General features: G+C 36.9%; 1 protein-coding gene across 3 annotated transcripts in view; it reads left to right on the top strand.

Annotated features, from left to right (window-relative positions):
• The window catches only part of LOC144437548 (thyrotropin-releasing hormone receptor-like), a 76,534-nt gene that overhangs the window by 33,657 nt on the left and 19,012 nt on the right, over window positions 1-23,865 (top strand). For 2 of the 3 annotated variants that reach the window (XM_078126505.1, XM_078126504.1), the window contains exon 2: window positions 6,074-7,455. In XM_078126505.1, coding sequence (XP_077982631.1) covers window positions 6,433-7,455 — 1,023 coding nt within the window. In that variant the 5' untranslated portion in view covers window positions 6,074-6,432. Of the gene's footprint in view, window positions 1-5,267; window positions 5,427-6,073; window positions 7,456-23,865 lie in introns of those variants that run through there. The other variant, XM_078126503.1, reaches the window with a different exon arrangement.

The raw sequence follows: 23,865 nt of genomic DNA, 5'->3' as shown, positions 1-23,865 counted from the left end.
ACGTGATTTAGTCCATGAGGCAATCTTTTTTATTTGGCGACTATATTGTGGCGTACGATTTCGATGGTATCATACACATATTGTGCCATTGATACCAGTTTCATCATTTTGCATCTGAGCGTTACTAAGCAACTGTACATTTGAGATAAGAGTTCAAAAGAATCAAAGGATAGCCTTCCAGTATAATAACCCTTCCTTCCCCACCCACCCCATCTATCCTCCCTCCCCTATCCACCCCCTCCCCCTGACCATCCTCCCTCCCCTTAATCATCCACCTCAATCCCAATTATATTGACACTCTACTTCAATGTGCCTTCTTCCCACTGAAGCCGGGGGAGTAATAAACGAAAAAATTGTGCGACAATGTGTGACGCAGATTCAAGGATCATGCAATTCAATCAGCGGTGACACCACTAGTAAAAGTATTAATTTCCTTGTTTAGTGCAAGTAACATATATACATGGAGGAAGCATTGGATAATGCCACAGAGGCCATGCGAGATAAACAACTTTTTCTCATGACTTTCCTGTAATTCTAATTTTATCTTGTTTTTCTCTATATTTCAAATAAAGTTTCACTACCAACATTACTATTTGCCACCGTTGCCACTGTCTTATCAACGTTTATTAACTTTATGTTCAGATAATCATAAAACACACTCACAGGCTCTTTGCTCAATTAACATATTATTCTCCCAGTGGAGACATCTACCCATCGGACTAATGGTAAAACTTTTATCTGGAATGTAGAGGAAAACAAGAAAATAATCAAAGCTATCAGAGAAATCATAAAAAGAAGAAGCTGATTCCTCCTGACCCCTGTGATAATACCGGTAATTTCAAATTAAATTCAAATGAATTCCCGGTTGCAGCAAAAAAACTGTCAGGGTCGGATAGGCCACGAGAAACACATGGAATATACATGTATACCATGGTATAATCGAATGTTGATTGCATTAAATGTGATCAGTATTCAGTAGATTCTGAGGATTCCTAGATGGATGATTTCTGCAGGGATATAATCCCTTATATAAAACCGGGATCTGGCACATTCAATGATAGTTTTAAAATTTAGTGTGTGTTTCATTTCTTCAAATGTATAAAGAAAGACAATGTTGCATATTAACATAGCGTCTAACCCATGACGGTGATACAGACTAATGCTATCGTATTTGTAGAACAATTTAAAGGGTTTTCATAATTTCACAGAACGAGACTTTCTACTAATATCCTTCATAGCATAAAACATCTTAAACTGAAATCACATTTAAATAATTTTGAAATATTTTAAGGATCTAGGAGGCTTAATTTCATAACACATAACGTATACATTGTCAGTACTATCAGGCGTCTCAATGTTTTGTCGTCAGTGACAATGTATAGTTATAACTAGTCTAATTTTACCACCCACTTCATGCTCAAATAGCTTCCACTCCAGTCTGTTCCTCCAGGGCCAAACTGAACAGTCACCGTGTTTTGAAATCACCGGTCCATGTGGTTTCAACGTCTTAACTCAAAACAAGGCACGGCAGGACAAAACAAAAAGGCCCTGAGAGCGTATATCTTTTACCACACGATATATACACTTGCAGTTAAAACTTCTCTTATCATACAACATTTGATAACTTGGGGACATACATTAATATTATAGGAGAAAATATGCTTTACGACACCTCGAGTAATCCGGAGAAAGCATTAACTCTGCTATCAAGCATTGAAATGATGTCTTGAAAAGTCTCGCGAGACTTGATGTCTTGAGGTCACAATTTTCGCAATCTGAATTGACATTATCACATTGTCACCTAGTCACGATTTGTCATTCGTTCTATGCCTTGATGGAACTAAATTATACATCGCCTTCATCTCAATACAAGTAATCCTAATCTTATTAAGTGGATTAGTGCTCCCTCAAATTCCAATGATTAACAGACAGAGCGGCTATGTGTTTCATTAAATATTGAATCATTACACTTATGGCTTGTGTTCAATGTTTGTCGCCGTCCTCGATCAACGAGCATAAAAGTGATCGCTTTTTAACAGTGAACGCGAGTGCTTTCCAATTCAGAGATACTTCCGACTATAAATATTGAAGTCATCTATCAATGTTTGCTCGTATAACATCAATTCATCACGTACTCATCCTGGGTGGTGGAAGCATACATTGAAAAAAAAATCACTCGTGAAGTTAAAATTTAATAAATAACAAAACTTCGTCGCATGAGTAGACAAAATATTATCCCGATGGACTATGTAGAGTTTGAATGTGAACACATTGATTGGTCTCGTTCAGTTTAGGTTCAGGCTTTTCACAAACAACACGTTCATTCTGCAAGTATAGCGTACACGGGTTATAATCTTTTACGAGTCTACTGTTGATGATTCCTCGGTGTGATCAAAAGATTGTAAATGTTATCGTGTGTTCAACAACACATGAATCTCAAATCTGTACATTTACGAATTACTCCATCGATAGCTAGCAAAATGGCAAAACAATGCTTTTAGATCCAACTAACCATACAGTGTAATACAACATACAAATTGGTCCCGATTGAATATATCCAACAAAATCATCATGAAATAAATTACTGAAATTATATCAACATTGGATATCACATTGTAATAATAATACAAATCATACCAAAGACTTCTAGGGACATTGAATATCTCGACATTGCTAGTTATAGTATGCGTTCAGTTAAAAGTTCAGTGCCTCGAAATTTGTTCCTATACAACTCTTTCTATAATACTGCAAAATATATTCATCTATGCAAGCCTCGTTTGTACAATGGCTAATATATATATATATATATATATATATATATATATATATATATATATATATATATATATATATATATATATATATATATATATATATATATATATATCATACATACATACACACATACATACATACATACATACATACATACATACATACATACATACATACATACATACATACATACATACATACATACATACATACAATAAACACACACACACACACACATATATATATACACACACACACACACATATATATACACACACACACACACACATATATATATATATGAGCCTCGTTCTTGGAATACTGCAAAGTCTATGCATGTATACCATCGATAGTAAGTCCCGTGCGTACAATTCTAAAGTGTACATGCATAATGCTACTACAAGGTCTATGCACGTATAAGCCTCGTTCGTGTAATGCGGCAATGTCTATGCATAGTTCGTGCAACTTCAATGTCTACGTGTATATAAGCTTAGTTCATACAATGATACAAAATACATATTCATTTATTAAAACTCGTCTGTGCATTTCCTAATTATTCAATGTTTCGTGTTAACCAAACTGTAGTCTGAAGTTGCATTCTCACTGCCTGTAGGCTGTTTTTACTAATTCATCAAATTGATACGCCGTATAAGAAACTGTCCTTGTCGAGTTGTTCTTGTTTCGTCATGCATATCGTGAACACGAGGTTGTCGACTGTGGCTTGATTTGGAATGTTACGCAAACAGACACGTTAAGGAGAATTCATTCTCCAACAGCAAGGGAACGGGTTAAAAAATGTTCTCCAGGGATTTCAACCGTGAAATGATAAATAATGAACAAGGAGAAACAATACATTAACTGTTAGTAGAGAGTTTCTTCAATGCTATCTCAAATACTACGCTTTTACTAAACACCATTGTGTATTCTAAGTTTATTAGTGCTTGCTACGTACATTGAGATAGAACCATCCTCTGGCAAACGTTATCTCTTCTGTCCTGGGGGTCTGTTTGAGTTTTTGTGGACACATACGCACCCTTCATGAATTTTGGGGACGTCTCGTATAATTTTATCTTGGCAAAACACGTACGCTGGTTCTATCAGATATTACAGTGGTTAACAGAACTGTCTGGGTAAATTTATTGCCTACATTGTGCGGCGGTGAAGCAGTTAATAAACAAACGAGTAGGTGAAAAGGGTGCAACAAGACCCCTTTTGAACTACTTACATTGATGGCAAACCCATTGTTATGGAATTGCATCGTGAAAACGGTGGGTTTTTTTTCAAAACACAGATTCTATAACCGATATGCCAAAAAAAAGCATACTGTCATTCCATGATACACGTACATTTTTTGTTTCGTAGACTTTCGTTGCTATGACATTTATCATATTCATTTTTGCGGGACTTTACACATTTACGAGAAGCCGTTATCATTCGTGTCTTTAATAATATTTTGTATCATTTTGTGATGAATTCATTATCTGTAGTGATGTCAGGAACTTCATAAAGCTGACTTGTTTACCGGCAGTACCATCTGTGCCTGAATGATGGAGTAAGATAGCCAAAAGCTACACAGCTTGACACGTAGTCACACTTTGCTAGCCCTCAAAGCCGTATCGTACGAATATCTAAATTTCAATATCTCTTTTTGACCCCTTTGATCTCTTCTATTCATCCTTTTCAATGAAGACCAAGGGATGGTTTGTCTGTTCTATCTCACATAACCGAGAAAATATATATTTTAAATTACGCGTACCATAACCCACCACGTTACTGTCACTACGGGCTGTGACTCGTCAACACAGGTGTACGTAGCCAGATAAGTACTTCATTTCCTGATGATAACAAACAAACAAACAAACAGACAAACAGACAAACAAACAAACAAACAAACAGACAGACAGACAGACAGACAGACAGACAGACAGACAGACAAACAGACAGACAGACAGACAGGCAGGCAGACAGACAGACAGACAGACAGACAGACAGACAGATAGACAGATAGACAGACAGACAGACAAACGAAAACGCCCAGAAAAGTAAAACAAATGAGACTGCGATGATACAAATACAACGTTGTCTCAATTGTAACGATAGCTTTCATCAGTATGCAATTTACGTGGTTCCTATGGTAACGAGAATTCGAGAAATAAGCATACAATATCGTGTTTTTACATTATACAAGATATATTGGGTGATATATGGGTGACGTGATGCATGTCGGTGTTATTACTATATATGTATAAATCAACGACTAGATATGATAGTTGTGTTTTTCAATTGAGTTGATCAAGGCTTAGATAGAATGGAGATATCCAATAATGTTGCTATTTCCCTCTCTGTGTAATGGAACGGTCCAAAAGACATTGAATGTCATACGAGCCAATGATTTGAGTAGGTTCGTGAGCGTCCTATAATGCAGCCCGCCCACAAAATAGTAAATGATATCCTCCTATTATCGCACACCATATCACAGTTAGTTATAAAACGTTACGTTTGCTGCTCCATTCACTGAGTGTAAACTTCAATGTCATGTGTACACGGAGACGTAGATAGAAGTCATCGATATCGTATTAGTCCTACAGGGTCTACTTTTCACGTCGGTCTCTGCAGTGCAGGCTTCACCACCAAAGCTGAATATTATCAAGGTATGGGTCCAAGGCCATGTTCATTAGCGACTTATCGTAACACTATTTAGACGAAACCCGTAGCTTTTCGAATTTATCCTTGAAAAATCACATCTCAGTTGGCAATACTTTATTTGATAAAATATGCAGTCTCACCACATGACAATTAGATTAATGGACAACAGTTGTCCAAGGATCAACCGTAACTTCGATAAAGTCATAAATGCCACGTCGTGTATTTCTGCATCAGTTTCTGTTTTCAGAGATATTCTACCCCTAATTACGTTCCTTTCCTTTAAAATCACCCCCTTTCCAATACGGATCTCGTGTTGAAATACTTCTAAATGAAACGGTAAATCACGGTTTTTTACGAGAATACGACTATTTTACTCTGAAGAATGCAATCTTTGTTATTTCAGTGTGACCTTCAGATACTTTCAGATTTGTATAGTAATCCACCCCAACTAAGACTGTACTGCAATAAAAATGAACAATTAACCCCACACGAGGCTACGTTTAACCTTTACACACTATCGAGTTGTATTGTTGATACCACCGTCATTAATTACTTACAACCAAAACACAAACTTAAAACATCTTCCTAGATCCATGTTTTAAAAGATTGTTCTTATTTTCTCAAGTTATATATTATATGTTTGTTTTAACAGATAGCCGAGGACTTGTTTGTGGTTTGATGGAACTAAATACAAATACACGGTGCGGTTGACAATCTTTAGGAATCACACGGCGAGATATAGTATCAACGGCGTCTTTGAGCGTGGCGAATGAACAGGGAAAATAATTTTAATAATTGGCATTGCTATTCGAAGTACGTCTAGCAGTGGGTGTGGATGACTGACATGGAACTACTGTTACTCATTTGCAAGCTCTTCAACTAAACGATTTCGTCGTTTAATTTGTGTAGATAATTTATTGACTTGGAGCTGAGTACAAACTGCGTCTGACTGAGAAATCCACAAAGCGTGAAGTCTGGCACTTGTCGACAGATACGTCAGAATACTGAAAGATGAATACCTCAACATCTGCAGCCAAGGCAGTGACTTACGTAGCAGATATAGAAAACGTTTCCGTTATTATGGAAAACCTGACACAAAGTTTATCAGAGAGTGCTTATACAATTTCCATTTCTGGCGCGGTGTCCCCGTCAACGTTGTCTTCATTGAGCTCCCTTTCGATGAATATCACCCAAAATTTCTTCAATGAAACTCTGTGCGGTAACATGTCCGAACTTGGCAATGGTTCCGACTGCGATGCAGCCAATCTGACTCCACGAACGCTTGCTCCAGTAATATACAAATCAATTTTATATCGTGTGATTTGGTTTCTGTGTTGGGGATTAGTACTTCTCTGTGGTATAATAGGTAATACGATGGTCATATTGGTTGTTTGCCGTATAAACCATATGCGAACACCGACAAATTGTTACCTGGTAAGCTTGGCTGTGGCGGACACCTTGGTCCTTATAGTAGCGTGTCTACCAACCACAATCGAAATTTTTCTGCCGACTTCTATTTGGTTATACGGCGATGTGGGATGTAAGTTATCTGTGTACTTGCAATACGTTGCTATCAACGTATCGTCGTTGTCGATCACGGCATTTACTATCGAACGCTACATCGCTATCTGTCACCCGATGAAGGCACAGACAATGTGTACCGTCTCCCGGGCGAAGAAGATTATTAGCGTTCTGTGGATTTTTGCCATTCTGTACTTTACGCCATGGCTTTTCTTCGTTGGAACAAGACCCGGACGTTTGGCTAACGGTCGAGATATCGAATGGTGTGACTATAAGCAGGATCGTGGAGCTAATATTTATAATATTATGTATTTTGTGGACCTATGTGCATTCTACATTTCCCCGTCTATTCTCTCTGTAGTCGTGTACGGGCTGATCGCCAAAATTCTCTTCTCAAACACTGTACCCAACAACGATACGAAAGAAAGCTTTCGACACAAGCACAAACTAAACGGGGTTCATGGAAAACGAGAAAGTAAGAAGCGAAACCATGTTGCGTCAAGCAGAAAACAGGTAAGGGTACAATAAAACCATAATTTTATTTGATATGTAATAACTACGATTTTCAAGTTTTGTAAGCCTTTATACAAATGGTTGGTTTTTGTAAGTATGTTTTGAAAAGGTCGAGGGCATGGATACGCCTATAGTCTACATACCTAGCAACCATTTCTGGATTCGTCACCTTATGACAATCACAATCGACGCATTAACTTACGCGGAAACTAAGCGGTGAGAAAAGTTTTAACTTTTGACTAGTTGCGTTAACGCTAAAGAACTAAAGTTCGCAAAGTTTTCAAAAGTTGTGACAAGGGTAGCCGGGTGACGTTTTTCCATATATAGATACAATTATTAGAAATATAAATCGATTAGTTATAGTAAACAAGCCTGGTGGTATTGTGCACCAGATGTTTATACCTCCCTTTGTGTACTGATAGGTTTTATTATTGCAAATTATCCAGTAACTGAGTGAGTGTGGTGTGCTACTCTTGTCTCAGTGCTCACAAATGTTAAACATACGCTATCGCTATACCAAATATTGTAACATACTCCTATACTCTACCACAGTGTGGTTTCCCAGTTCCCACCAGCATCTCCAAAGGGATCTAATGTTAGGCACAAATTTCGACACTTAAGCGACTTTAGCACGACACAGCAGTGTAGCAGTATCACAAAACACATACTAAACCACACTATAACAATATGTTGGAATATTTCCATGTCGATAACAGTGTATAGTTCTCTAAGTCAACAAAAAGTTATTTTCATCAACTGGCAGCGCAGAAAAAATATGAGATGCCAGATGGAGACGACTGTCAGTCATCGAAATATGGAAAGTATCTGATATTTCTACTACATTGTTGGCTGATCAAATTAACTTTTTGTAGAGAATAGAACAACAGTTGTGTTGTCGATAGACACAGATATGAAACAAATTAGATGTTGAACAAATGTTACAGGTAAAGTATTTACGAACATTTTATATATCTTCTGGCGCAATAAAACAAAAAATAATGTAACACGGACCAAAATCATATATACCGAATATGTAAGGTTTGCCAATGGTGACATAAGAACAGTGGTGAATGAACAGACTATTTAATATCGAAAATGGGTAATGTTATCTCTTAAAATATGATGAAAAACATCGGGCGTATTAAGAATATTTCAGTAAATGAACAACTAACAAACATACAAGAGCGGGCGAATTGCACAGTGTTTTTGTCTAAGTAAAGAATGTGAACGTAATTTTATAATTCTAGATTATATCGCCAACTTATATATTCCAGGACTGTTTTAATCGTTTCAATGTCACGTGATCAATAGTGTTACTTCCACTGGTGTACGGCATTCACTCCACGTGATGATTTTAGTTTCTGATCACAAAATTGAAATTGAGTGCAAGAAGCACTGATAACACTGAGTGTCAAGGCTCGTCATAATCTTTCCTATTAGTGACTTAATCATAGTAATTATCTATCTGATGAAAGTCCACGTATGAAGTTAGTTGACGCAAATGCAATGATGAAATAATTACAAACCCCTGAAGTGTGCTTATCGGATACTGTTTGACTTTAATAGGTGGTTATCCCTTTGAGAAAGTACAACACTTTACGTAAACTAGGTTTCTCAGATCATTGCCTACCAATGTTAATAACGGTGTGAGATAAATTATCTCCATTGTGATTGACAGCTTACAGCAAAAACAGAAAGGGTTGCATTTTGAAAAGTTTATCTGGGAGTAGCTGATTATAAAGGTGTTGGCATAGAAGTATACGGCCTCTTATTACTGGACTCTCTAGTAGTTTGTGAAATGACATCACTCGATTTCAAAGCAGAATCAGCCGTGTAGCTCATCAATATCAGTCGTCTTGATTTACATATATATTGGTAATACCAATGTCTACCTTCATTATCTACAACGTTGGTATTACAAGCAAGAACACAAATTATAATGTAATGTAATGTATATATATATTATATTATATATTATATTACATATATTACATAATATTATAAGTATGTATATGTAGGTGGGTGGGTGGGTGGGTGAGTGGGTGGGTAGGTAGGTAGGTAGGTACGCACGCACGAGCGCGCGCGTGTGTGTGTGTGTGTATGTATGCATGTATGTATGTATGTATGTATGTATGTATGTATGTATGTATGTATGTATGTATGTATGTATGTATGTATGTATGTATGTATGTATGTGGGCATGTGTGTAGGTATATAATTATGTAGGTATGTGTGTGTATATGTGGATGTTTACGTTTATGTCTTCAGGTTATATTGATAGATATTCTTGGATACATTTCTCCCTATAAACTTGACACGGAGTGTGTTTTTCCTCTATTCCATGGTGTGTCTGGTATATCAGTTATAACTTGATATCTTATATATTATACTCGATAGACGCTATGTCAGTCTCAATGTGTACTTTGTCAGTTATTTATGTTCCGTACCATTGTCAGTTTGAACAGCCGTTGTTCCCAAAGTCAACATCGCAGAATCTGTAATTGCAACTGTCTGCCTGTCTACCGGTGACTGTCGTTCTCAAACTTATATGTTGCGTATGAAGTTACTTTAATATGTGTTGGTATGTATGTATGTATGTATGTATGTATGTATGTATGTATGTATGTATGTATGTATGTATGTATGTATGTATGTATGTCTGTATGTATGTATGTATGTATGTATGTATGTATGTATGTATGTCTGTCTGTCTGTCTGTCTGTCTGTCTGTCTGTATGTATGTATGTATGTATGTATGTATGTATGTATGTCTATCTACTGAATGAAATGGTGTTTAATATCAACATGGGAGGCCATATTGGTGAAGCATGATAGGAATAATGAAATCATGTGCAAATACACAGATATCTTTTATTTGCTTTACTGCTGACCAAGTTCAGATCTGTACAACTTATACCTGCTAGGATGGTTTGTTCCAACAATACATTAAGTTTTCAAGTTACATGGATTTAAACATACCCCAATATGTTCCTAATTATCTAAGCTCAGTGTCTGAGTCAAAACCTTCTACGATTTCCCATGTAAACATCTGACGTTGATTTGATTTGATTATATATCCTGTTTAATAAAAGATGATTTGTTTAATGAGATCGCAGTAATGACGATGATCTAGGTCTACAGATGACTCCTTGATGTTTTGAGACAAATCCAACAAATTGCAAAAAAACATCAATTCATAATGAATTAACCATGTGTGATATATTGTAGGCAGTCACTTGTACGCTCACTTTAAATCCATGGCTATCCAAGTACATAGTAACTGCTTAAATATTTATAGAATTCCTATACCCCCCCCCTTAGACCCCCCCCCCTCCCGATATCGCGAAATCAATTACACTACTAAGTGTTAATTTCGCGATATTCAGATTTTTTATGGAATGTTCTAAAATAGCAGATCAGTTTGTACTAGGACATCCATCGATTGAATCTTATCTTGTAAGTGATTGTGGATGTAGGCTCCCACACATGTTTGGAGTCTGTGAATAACTCTTGGTTGTTTAAGTACACCTCTGTGACTTACATGAACCTGATGGTCTGTTGTCAGGTTATGACTCTGACCTTCGCTGACGTCTTTACAGGACATTTCCAAAATAATCCAAAATGATAGTCTGATGTGGAAGATGAGTACTAAATACCGTACTTCACAACAGGCTGTGGAGATTGACCATTAAATCGCATTTACATGATATTTCCAGCTGCGTTGTTAGCAATGACACTTTTCTAGATCCGGTATCAAATCCATTCACTCAATTTTCCCCAAGCTGTATTTATAAGGAGGTTTTCAAGTAAAATCAACCTAAAAGTTTAACGTATATTGAATAGGATAAACCCATTTTCAACACCAAACAGTCATGCTAAAATCACGGCCAGTCTGTGCTCAAATATACGTACGTGCATATATGCATATGAGGTAACACATACACAATGTACACACACACACACACACACACACACACACACACACACACACACACACACACACACACACACACACATACATACATACATACATTCATACATACATACATACATACATACATACATACATACACACACCTACATACCTGCCTATCTACCTACCCACCCACATACATACATACATACATACATACATACATACATACATACATACACACACCTACATACCTGCCTATCTACCTACCCACCCACATACATACATACATACATACATACATACATACATACATACATACATACACACACACACATACATACATACATACATACATACATACATACATACATACATACACACATACATACATACATACACACACCTACATACCTGCCTACCTACCCACCCACATACATACATACATACATACATACATACATACATACATACATACATACATACCAACACATATTAAAGTAACTTCATACGCAACATATAAGTTTGAGAACGACAGTCACCGGTTGACAGGCAGACAGTTGCAATTACAGATTCTGCGATGTTGACTTTACGAACGACGGCCGTTCAAACTGACAGAATGGTACGGGACATAAATAACTGACAGAGTCCACATTGAGACTGACATAGCGTCTATCGAATATAATATATAAGATATCAAGTTATAACTGACATACCAGACACTCACCGTGTCAAGTTTATACCGAGAAATGTATCCAGCAATACCTAATGAAGTATCAAAATAACCTGAAGACATAAACCTAAGCTGACATTTAGTTGTAATATACACTCATTTGAAATTGTTAGCTGACAATACTGGCGAACTGAACATCCTTCTAAATTACAAAGTAATTAATTGGGACATTATGGTTTGATAGACGATATTAAGTGATATTGTATATAAATGAGAAAATGAAATAATATGAACAGTAGTAGACTCAGAAGACGCGGTATTAATAATACACAGTACTTGACTTCATCCAAATTATTCTTACGTTTACTTTAATTATTGTTATTATTATGCAGTCTTGTTATTGGTATCCGTTTTAATACATTTCCTATCACAGTGCCTCCATTTATTTTTTTTTTATCCACGGCGTTTCGAATCCAAGGGGTTTCGAACACAGCGTGGTATGTGATTCACATAACTGTGCATGTACTTGTGAAGTGTAAAACAAACGTACATTTGATATAGTTAATTGATTAAACTGAACGAGCGCCGTTTTGTTAAAATAATCCAAACGAGCGTGTACCTTGTCATTTAATGGCATTTAAATTGTTTTACGACGTCAACTATATTGGTAATAAGTAAACATAGAATTAATCCAACCTTTGACCTAGTCGATGAAGTTTGTAGTTTTCATCAATAGCGTATCGGCATTTGTATTGAAATGAATGTATAAATTATTTAAGATAAGGAAATGGCCAAGGGAATACCAAGGCAATTAATTCAACTGCGTGTAACGACGTACAGTTCACCGGGGCATCTTTAAAGCCGAGTTGAACTCAATTTGTTTATTTAGTTAAAAATTTAGACAATTAAGTTAAATTGTATTGCTTTCGGTGACTTCCTGAGTCGTGGTTGACCTCGGATATCAATCATGATCCATGTGAAAGCAGCGGCTTTACTTGACAATTTGATGTACATGACTTCCATTGTTTGATCTATTGTTCGTTTTAAAACTTAGACAATATATGTACGATTTGACTTCTATTGTTTGGCCTGCTGTTCGTTTTCAAACTTAGACAATATATGTACGATTTGACTTCTATTGTTTGGCCTGTTGTTCGTTTTAAAACTTAGACAATATATGTACGATTTGACTTCTATTGTTTGGCCTGCTGTTCGTTTTAAAACTTAGACAATATATGTACGATTTGACTTCTATTGTTTGGCCTGCTGTTCGTTTTAAAACTTAGACAATATATGTACGATTTGACTTCTATTGTTTGGCCTGTTGTTCGTTTCAAAACTTTTCATACACAATATATGTATGACATGACTGCCATTGTCTGGTATGTTGTTCGTTTTAAAATTTAGACAATGTAATGCACGGCACAATTGCTATTGGTTTGTCTGTGTTGTTCTGTAATGCATTGCCATGACAACTGTTGTTTGATCTATTGTTTAAAACTAAGTAGTACACAATTTATGGCTGCTTTTGTCATTGTTTTTTTTTTGTTCATTTTAAAAAACTTAGACTGTGTTGTAACTTATAGTATGTGTTGTTCGTTTTTAAACTTAGTGTATTAAATGGACAACATGTCAGCTATTGTTGTAGTCTACGTTGTTCGTTTTAAAACTTCAGCTGAAAATCCGCTATAGTAAGGACCATTGAAAACCCACTTGTAAGTAATCAACAGCTCGTAAAAACGACATAAAAGTACTATTGAAGAGACTTTTGAATTCAATACACTAGTCCACTTTGCCCTGAGGAAAGGGTCGTGCATGACCATAAAGTCATTTGTTAAGAGATCGTTGCAGCATAGTTTATACAGGTTCCCAATGTCCCTCGACTCGCCTTTTCGCTGTTGCTAAGGAGCACATCTCCCTGTAGATATATATCTGTCACTTCACTGCTAACAAATCGTTGCTGCGTTAGTATTAAAGCCGATCTCTAAGCAGATATTAAATGGGGGGGGGGGGGTTCCAGGCTACGATACACGCGAAATAAGGATTCATTTGGAAATAAAATCTGTCAACAAGAAGCATATTAGACACGGTCATCCCTACACCATCATCACATTGATATATTCATAACTGTTAGAATCACATGACTTGGTCACAACTATTATATTTGGTGAAACGATGTATTTTATTATCATGACTTTCATTTCTGGGGAAAAGTTATATTCTTTAGTATCAACTAGTAGTACTGTTCTAGTCAGATGATCCTTCGGTACATAGTAAAGCTATTATGTAGTGTATAACGCCTACTTACAGTTATGCAATTCAATTGAAATTCAGTACGGATTCAGTGACTATCCTTGGACCGTGACGTATGTATTCATCAATGATCGACATATGTCTGATTAATAGAAGACAAGATTAGGGACTGTCATGACCTTAAAACATTTGTTTTACATTGATTTTTCAGAGATTGATAGAAACGTTTGCTTTCAACGAGTCATTCCTGCACATTCAGCCGTCTGGATGACTTGCATGCTTGCTTTCTTTGTCAAATCATAGACCCCTACACGAAACAAATTTACTAACAAAATGCATTGTTTGACGTGTTCTCACGATCACCGCAAATAATACTAGTAGACTGATGATATACTTTCTGACTTGTAATTTGTAAACGGTTCATTCAATGTTCATAGTTTTTTGACTAACTGGACTTGTGACATTAAATTAAATTAAATTCAAATAGGTGGACAATCAAAATCTTCTTTTACCCCTAAATCTGTAAACCTCATCGACAGTCAAATTTAAATGATCGATATAAAAACGGATTGTCGGCAAACTCGGTATCATTTCACTTTGATCAAAATCTGCCGAACTGATGACGTCACGATATAAACTCCATTTCTTGCAATGACGTTTACCTTCTTGGTGTCGGTAAAGATTACTATATTTGGTGAAACGATGTATTTTATTATCATGACTTTCATTTCTGGGGAAAAGTTATATTCTTTAGTATCAACTATAAAAAGCAAGATTGAATGACTTCTTCGTGATATTCGTGGAGGTCCGTAGCACTAAAAAATGAACGGCTAGTAATTGTGCGAAATATGGATGGTGTACTGTGACAATCTGATTATAAAAGTCGACACAATAAATGTTGAATTAGCATTTAATGTTGCTCCTACTAAAATTGAATACAACGGTCGATGGAAGAAAAAGAAGGTAATTGCACATTTCACTCTCAAGTAATTCACAAAGTAGACTTCATAAAAACATAAGATGCCAGTAGTGGAGGGGTAGGGGTGGGTGATCACAATACATGGTTAGTCTAGATCAAGTAGTGGAGGGGTAAGGGTGGGTGATCACAATACATGGTTCGTCTAGATTAAGTAGTGGAGGGGTAGGGGTGGGTGATCACAATACATGGTTAGTCTAGATCAAGTAGTGGAGGGGTAAGGGTGGGTGATCACAATACATGGTTCGTCTAGATCAAGTAGTGGAGGTGTAAGGGGTGGGTGATCACAATACATGGTTAGTCTAGATCAAGTAGTGGCGGGGTAAGGGTGGGTGATCATAATACATGGTTAGTCTTGATCAAGTAGTGGAGGGGTAGGTATGGGTGATCACAATACATGGTTCGTCTAGATCAAGTAGTGGAGGTGTAAGGGGTGGGTGATCACAATACATGGTTAGTCTAGATCACGTAGTGGAGGGGTGGGGCTGGGTGATCACAATACATGGTTAGTCTAGATCAAGTAGTGGAGGGGTAGGGGTGGGTGATCACAATACATGGTTAGTCTAGATCAAGTAGTGGAGGGGTAGGGGTGGGTGATCATAATACATGGTTAGTCTAGATCAAGTAGTGGAGGGGTCGGGGTGGGTGATCACAATACATGGTTAGTCTAGATTAAGTAGTGGAGGGGTGGGGTGGGTGATCACAATACATGGTTCGTCTAGATTAAGTAGTGGAGGGGTAAGGGTGGGTGATCACAATACATGGTTAGTCTAGATTAAGTAGTGGAGGGGTAGGGATGGGTGATCACAATACATGGTTAGTCGAGATCAAGTAGTGGAGGGGTAGGGATGGGTGATCACAATACATGGTTAGTCTAGATCAAGTAGTGGAGGGGTAGGGGTGGGTGATCACAATACATGGTTAGTCTAGATTAAGTAGTGGAGGGGTAGGGGTGGGTGATCACAATACATGGTTAGTCTAGATTAAGTAGTGGAGGGGTGGGGTGGGTGATCACAATACATGGTTAGTCTAGATCAAGTAGTGGAGGGGTAGGGGTGGGTGATCACAATACATGGTTAGTCTAGATTAAGTAGTGGAGGGGTGGGGTGGGTGATCACAATACATGGTTAGTCTAGATCAAGTAGTGGAGGGGTAAGGGTGGGTGATCACAATACATGGTTAGTCTAGATTAAGTAGTGGAGGGGTGGGGTGGGTGATCACAATACATGGTTAGTCTAGATCAAGTAGTGGAGGGGTAAGGGTGGGTGGTCACAATACATGGTTAGTCTAGATTAAGTAGTGGAGGGGTAAGGGTGGGTGATCACAATACATGGTTAGTCTAGATCAAGTAGTGGAGGGGTAGGGATGGGTGATTACAATACATGGTTCGTCTAGATCAAGTAGTGGAGGGGTTGAGGTGGGTGATCACAATACATTGTTAGTCTAGATCAAGTAGTGGAGGGGTAAGGGTGGGTGATCACAATACATGGTTAGTCTAGATCAAGTAGTGGAGGGGTTGGGGTGGGTGATCACAATACATGGTTAGTCTAGATCAAGTAGTGGAGGGGTATGGGTGGGTGATCACAATACATGGTTAGTCTCGATCAAGTAGTGGAGGGGTCGGGGTGGGTGATCACAATACATGGTTAGTCTAGATCAAGTAGTGGAGGGGTAGGGGTGGGTGATCACAATATATGGTTAGTCTAGATCAAGTAGTGGAGGGGTAGGGATGGGTGATCACAATACATTGTTAGTCTAGATCAAGTAGTGGAGGGGTAAGGGTGGGTGATCACAATACATGGTTAGTCCACCTTGTGTTGCCACTTGAATTAAAATGAAGCACGAGGAGGGGATGTATGTTCTTTTTTTAAATCGATATATTTGAAAATTAGCACAACGGTTCTTTGCGGATATGCAAAGTTTAAGAACACCTCTCATTTTAAGGTAAGTCTATAGATTGGGAAAACAAACCTATTCTGGCGCGCGATGATTCGTGAACGTAGAAACCATCCTGAATCAATTTTCGTTGGAAATGATATTATGTCGTACACCTACTTTTACGGAGGTTGAGAGAGGTCTTCAATTCAGATTTCGACAACCAATTTTTAGAATACAGGACCAAAATTAGAATGAAGAAATATTGGAAAAATTCACTGAAAATCTAAATATTGTTAAATAAAGAAATGGCCGAATTTGGCGACAATCAACCATTAATTAGTGACCCATGCTTAGGTATATTTTCACTGTCACAGCTGAAGTGTTGCTAAAGTGAATCAGCCATAGTTTGGTAAAAACCCAAAATATAAAACGCCTGTAGAAATATATAATACATGATTGGTTAAACTGTCTATCTTTCATCTCTTTAAAGTTCATGGTCAAATCCATGACCAAATCGTTATTAAAGTATATTATACAGAGAACGGTCTGAGCTAAGAGTTCACCAAAACCAAAGACATGACCAGTTCGTACAAACTGTACTACAGAACGCCCTCAGAATGCATATACATCGAAATCAAAGTCACGATCAGTTCGTTTGTACAAACTGCACTATACTAGTATGCAGTAGCGACCTGCGAATACATCGAACTGAATGAGAACAATCAAGATTTACGCCACCTAAAGTGACGTCACAGCTACAAACGTTTGTGTGATGCCAAATAATCGCACAATTTACGAGACTCAATGTGGCAGCATTTTGCTACCACATAAATAGAAAAGAACAGATCATGTGGTTATGACGTCACAATCGATGATTGACAAGCCTTCAAGGCAAATTGAGTATTATGTAAAAGTTAATAATAGCATATTTCCTGCCCCAGTGTATACCATATGGGTCAATGTCCATGTTTTGCAATAGTTACTATGTTCAAAATCACAAATGAGAATTTAAGTTCTTTCTACACATACTGGTACATATATTTGGTACATATATTATTTAACGACACAGATAAAACAGTTTCTTTATCTGTGTTTTAACATGAAATTTCTGTAGAAATGAAAGCATGATTTGTATTGAAACCCAAAGTCCAGACATTTAAGTAAACTATCAACATAGAGAGACAAATAAAATTAATCTCCATGGTCTAGATGTTTGATACATAAAGTTAATGACCTAAATCACTTGTATGTAATTCGATATAAATCGTTCAGTAAATTACTATACTCAGATAACCTTGTCGTTTGAATCTAAACGAACATGTCTAAAGCCACGAGTACCAGGTGTGATAATTCTGTCTCAATTCTGTTGAGACTACACAAAGTCCAGGATGTTTGATCAATTCCGTCACAATTACGTCATAGAATTGAGTCAATAGTTTTTTTGTTAAAAAATATTTTTGAAGTTAGAGTACATGCAGTCATTTTTCATTTCAATATTGTAAATAAGGTATGTCGTTCACCATAATCTCAGGAGAACAGTTTGTCAAGGTACTGATTGTAAAAAGTATGACATTTAATGGTATGTCCTGTCATTCAAATTTTCCTTTGAGATCTCGACCACTCATATCCCATTTTGATTTCTAGAATGTGTAAATCTGAAGGGATACTGATAAAGGGATACAACAGCCGACATGCTGAAATACAATGGACAATGATAACTTAACTGTTGAAAACAGGTTGAAATGGCTGCGATTTTTCACCATCGAGCTAAGGATGGCAAAATATTGCTTTAAAATAACAGCGATTCTCTGAGAGAGAGATAGTGAAACGTTGCGATAACAACACTCCTTCCTATCAAATACATCAATGGAGGATGGGCTTCCTTTAGGATTGTCTTTGCTCAGCTGGGACGAATAGTCAACATGCCAACCGAGTCAAGTTTCGAACACGTTAAGTCCTCTTAAGCGTTATCATAACACGAAACACCCAAGTAGCTCTTTTCAAAATTGCTTTTAAGATTGATTATTTCATGGATGATACGCCAGGGAGACTGGATATCTAGAAAACAAATCAAGATACTTAAAGTCAACCCTTTCATAGCTGTATCACATACGTCACAGATGTCAGCAAAAAAATACAATCCTATGTTTTATCTCCTAAGTTCTATTCGCTGGCATATCTACGATTTGAATTGAAGTCAGTGAATCGTCAACTGTTTCAAAAGTTGGTTACTTTTAGAACAGTTCCACTGTCAACGAAAAACAAAGTGTACAAAACAATTTAAAACAGTTCTCACATCTTTGAGAACTGTTTTACACCGTTTTCTACAGTTGCAGTCAACGCAGCTATCCTTGCAAAAAAGCTGTTCTTACGCAATTTTTCGGTGGGCGGGCAATTTTTTCGATTGGTTGCGAGGGGAGTAAACTAGGTAGTGGGGAAGTCCTAATTTTGATACAGCGGGAGGGGAAAACATGATGATGTCTGTAAGATAACCCTGATTATGTACGCCAAAATGAATTGTTGATATAGTGGAAAGCACAAACGTTTTCCTGGTAGAGAGTGGTAAATCATTCACAATATATATTGGTGGGCAGTGGGCTGCCGGGCAAGTTGAAACCCCGTTGGAGAAAGGGAGGGCACATATCCTTCACCACTAGAGGAAGGGTTCATGGAACAGCTAAATACCCTCCCCACAATTGTTTGGGTCAGCGATTCTATTAAATGGTCTGAAACAACAAACAATTCATGAAAACCACAAATCTGCCTCTTGACTGAACCCTTTTTCTATACCTCTTTTAATACACTTCTAAGCATTTATCACAAAGAGAAACATGCATAGTACGGTAACATTTGTTTTCTCTCTAACAAATATCGTGAACGTCACTGAATTATTATGAACATGAAAAGTTTGTAGACGTAAATGTGTATTACCATACTCAAGTAATATGAAAACTGATTTTTCTGTCTCTACTTTTTGGACCCTCTGGACAGTTAGTTCTATACCTCAGACCCCAAGAAAATGAGATCAAAGTTCATAAATCGCAAAATATCTATCTTTTCCACTCTTAATCTGAAAAATCGGACAGTTTTTGGTCAAAATGTAGTTTTTCCAAAAAAAAATTTTTTTTAAAGTACTTGCCGTAAAAGTTGAAAGTAATGGGAATACAATAGTCTCTCAGAGCAGTCATTACATGTAATAGAAAGTCCGTGAAAGTAAATTGTATACGGGCCAGGATTTTGACCCGTAAAACCTCGAGAAATAATTTCAATACCATCCCAAGGTAAAGTCAGGAATTCAATGAAAGTAATCATTGCATTACAGCTGTTCAAAGTAAAACATTAAATATTGAAATGTTTTGTACCCCCAGAGGAGGTTTAATGTTGCATTTCGTGACCACCGATTGTATAGTTTCACTACAGACATGTATTAGAGTAGATTTTGTTGTCAACGCTATGATGTGAATACAGCTGTCACACAGCTTTTCGACCATGTGTTAGATTACAAATACAATCAGTTGAACTGGCGAATCGACTAAGTCATATCAAAGAAGAAGATTTTTCAAAGATACTTAGGGGGTACAGTTTGTGTTCAACGTAGTAGAATGGGCCTCTCTAACTCTGTAAACCTTTGTTGTTACTTTGCTCAAGGAAACTCCAACCTATTCTCAGTTAAAGCACAGACAAGTTTAGTTGTCTGTGGTTAAAGGGAAGGTCCAATCAAATACATTTGCACTTTTAGATAGCTCAACTTTGTGTTTTTAATTGATATGTATGTGAATTTTAGAAATAAAATGAAACGTATTAAAGTTTTGTGACTTTGAAATGACAAAATTTTGAAAGAAGACAAATCATGGGTCACCATAGAAATTGTTCAAATCGATGTCAAAATGAAATCAAAGTTTAGGCATTTTAGAATTCAATGTGGCCACCCAATATTGTGATAACTTTATGGGAAATAAAATATTTCGATTTCCTTGAAAACATGGCGGTGAACCCCAAAATTCTACTTCAAAACCAGATTACTGGTGCTGATATCTTGCCTAAGGACTCCCCCCCCCCCCGCACAACAATACAATATTTATAAGCACTTTTAAATTGTTATGCATAGTTTGGTAACTTGTGCATAAAGAACCATTGTGAACTAATGGCCGATCATTCGTGACAACGTCTTGTATGTGTAGTGGGGGGGGGGGTGTTAGTGGTTATCACCTATCACACCATAAAGACCCGAATATTAATCTTTTTAGTCTTACATCACAGGAAATTAGGTTTAGATTGCCATTTGGCTGTAGGCATCCATCCTTGACGAATATTACGTAAGGTCATGCCTGCAGGAAATCGATTTTTTGTATGAACCTTTCAGTGTATTCTATGTGTATTATTTTGGTATTTGATAGGTACAGCTTAACGACAAATTCGATCATGTTATTGCACTCAAATTGAGCAGTTATCGAAGTGTAGGTGAAGGCTTTCATGAAATGAAACAGTGGATTCAGACAGAAAGTTCCGGAAATGACTTGGTAATACTGTGAAAACCTTTCGTTAGGACGAGGAAATATGTACAATAACAAGAACATTTATTACATCCCAGTACACATACTAAGTTAAATTTACATACTGGAACTGAACACCTTTTCCGTAATATGATGAACAATAAATACTTACTATATAAAACTAATCTAATATTGGTTTACTGAGGACATATGCCCTAGCCCGCATTGGAATAAATCTTATGGTGTTGTTCCGAAACGACAAGTTTGTGCTGTCCTCGGGCTACACAAATGACATGACCGCCATCCAATAAAACAACTTTATACAACCGTGGACAGTATTTAAAAAACAAAATGTCACATTGTTTTAAAAGAAAAGAAATTTGTTCAAATGTATATATGTAAATAACTGATTGAACACCTGAAACTTTTGCTGGTAGAGAATCTGGTAATATGTATATGATTTAAATTAACGTTTACAAAGTTTCTGCTACCATTTGAACTAGGGTCAAGAGCTAAGAGTAAGAAAACGTGTTAGAAAAGGTTTCATATTATGTAAATGTGGTATTCTGCCTGCCGTGGCCAATGATACTTAAACACATTTCAGTAAGTAGTACAGCATATTAAGTAACTTTTTTTCACAAATATGACGAAAAAATGAGCTTCACCTCAAATAATGTGCTGTTTCGGCAATCTGTCCTGTAAACTCCACAATGTACTGCAACATGCGGAATATATATCTCACCACAAGAGGGCAACAGGTGGTAACGAGCATCGCTCCAAAAATGTGAGGTTACATGATCGATTTCAAGCGTCTTGACTGGTTTATTCGATGTCGTGTCCCACCCCGCTGTTATTATTAGTATAAGCAAGGAACGCGTTTGAGCGCGAGCACAGCAGCGCGTTAGCTGGAATCTTTAAAGCGCGAGTGCACTAAGCGTCGACTTTTCGTCTTGATTATCATGACTGTGATTATGTTCCATATTTTACACATTGTAATTTTCTGGCTTTATACAATTATCCCGAATCCAGAATATGTGTAAGCACGTAATAAGCTTATAAAATACATTACGAAAAATAAAGAAACTATGAACAAGTAGCATTAAATGTGACTCATACATATTAATCTGACTTGGGCCTTTATTATAATCATTTTCGGATTTCACTAGAATTGTCGCCTCATGCCCCTGCCCTGACATTTAACATTTGAAAGAGAGAACCTAGAAAGGTTACGTATGAAACACTAAGAAAGATATTAAAATAGTATATGGTATGTATGGCTTTCTTTCCCCAAGGATTGATCGAGCAGCTATCAATATAATACAGTAGTAATAGGATCTATAAAATATAATTTATGGCACGCCTGGTTTCCGCAATGCATAAATTTAACCATAGGTTAAATAGTGTGGCAGAAAAGGTTGACTCGTAGAATAAATTATCCTTGGATTTGACTTGCTTACAACAACGTCTTTGCCACAATTGTCATTGCAGTTACATTGGTAGTGTTAATGTATTATGTAAAGTTTAAAATATGATACGTGTACAGTTTGATTTACAGATTATGGAACGTTTCTATAACTAAGCTATTAGCAATTCATCTCAAGCAGTATATTATATATGTCTTTTTTGCGAGGGATTCGAAATAAACCAAAACACAATTGATAATATCTTGTTTTAATCAATATTTGGTGCCGAAGAGTTGCGGCAGACTTGAACATACAGTTGATTCCGGTGTATATTATTTTCAAGTAAAAATAATCAATAAACAGTAGTCGTCTTATCTTTATCTATTCAAAAATATACATTTGAATGAAGGAGAAAACGTAGCAGCATTATTTGACTGATAAACAAATACCCGTAAGTTTGCCCCAAACAGATAGCGTCCGTGAACGAGGGCGATCTGGTTTCACACATATGGAGAAAAAGAAGACCAAAGTGTCCTACCCCTTCTTTTTTTAGCAAATGAGCAAATTAAGCAATTATTGAGCACGCGCGCGCAGAACGAATCAATAATTCAATGTTCCAATGTTCCAATACTAGCCGAGATTCGAATCGTAAGTCCGCGCGATCGCGAACAGGCAGGCCGTGAAAAACAGCAATGTACGTGACATGCGTGCCTGATACATTTTACACACACTGCTGGACACTGTGCGCGTCAAGCCAAATCGAAGTATTGTTCCAAAGCGTATTTTACTATATAATATTATAATATACCTAGTGATAATAC

The sequence above is a fragment of the Glandiceps talaboti genome, chromosome 7 (assembly GCF_964340395.1).
Source record: "Glandiceps talaboti chromosome 7, keGlaTala1.1, whole genome shotgun sequence".
In the NCBI taxonomy this organism is placed as follows: domain Eukaryota; kingdom Metazoa; phylum Hemichordata; class Enteropneusta; family Spengelidae; genus Glandiceps; species Glandiceps talaboti.
This window is presented reverse-complemented; position numbering and strand designations above follow the sequence as displayed.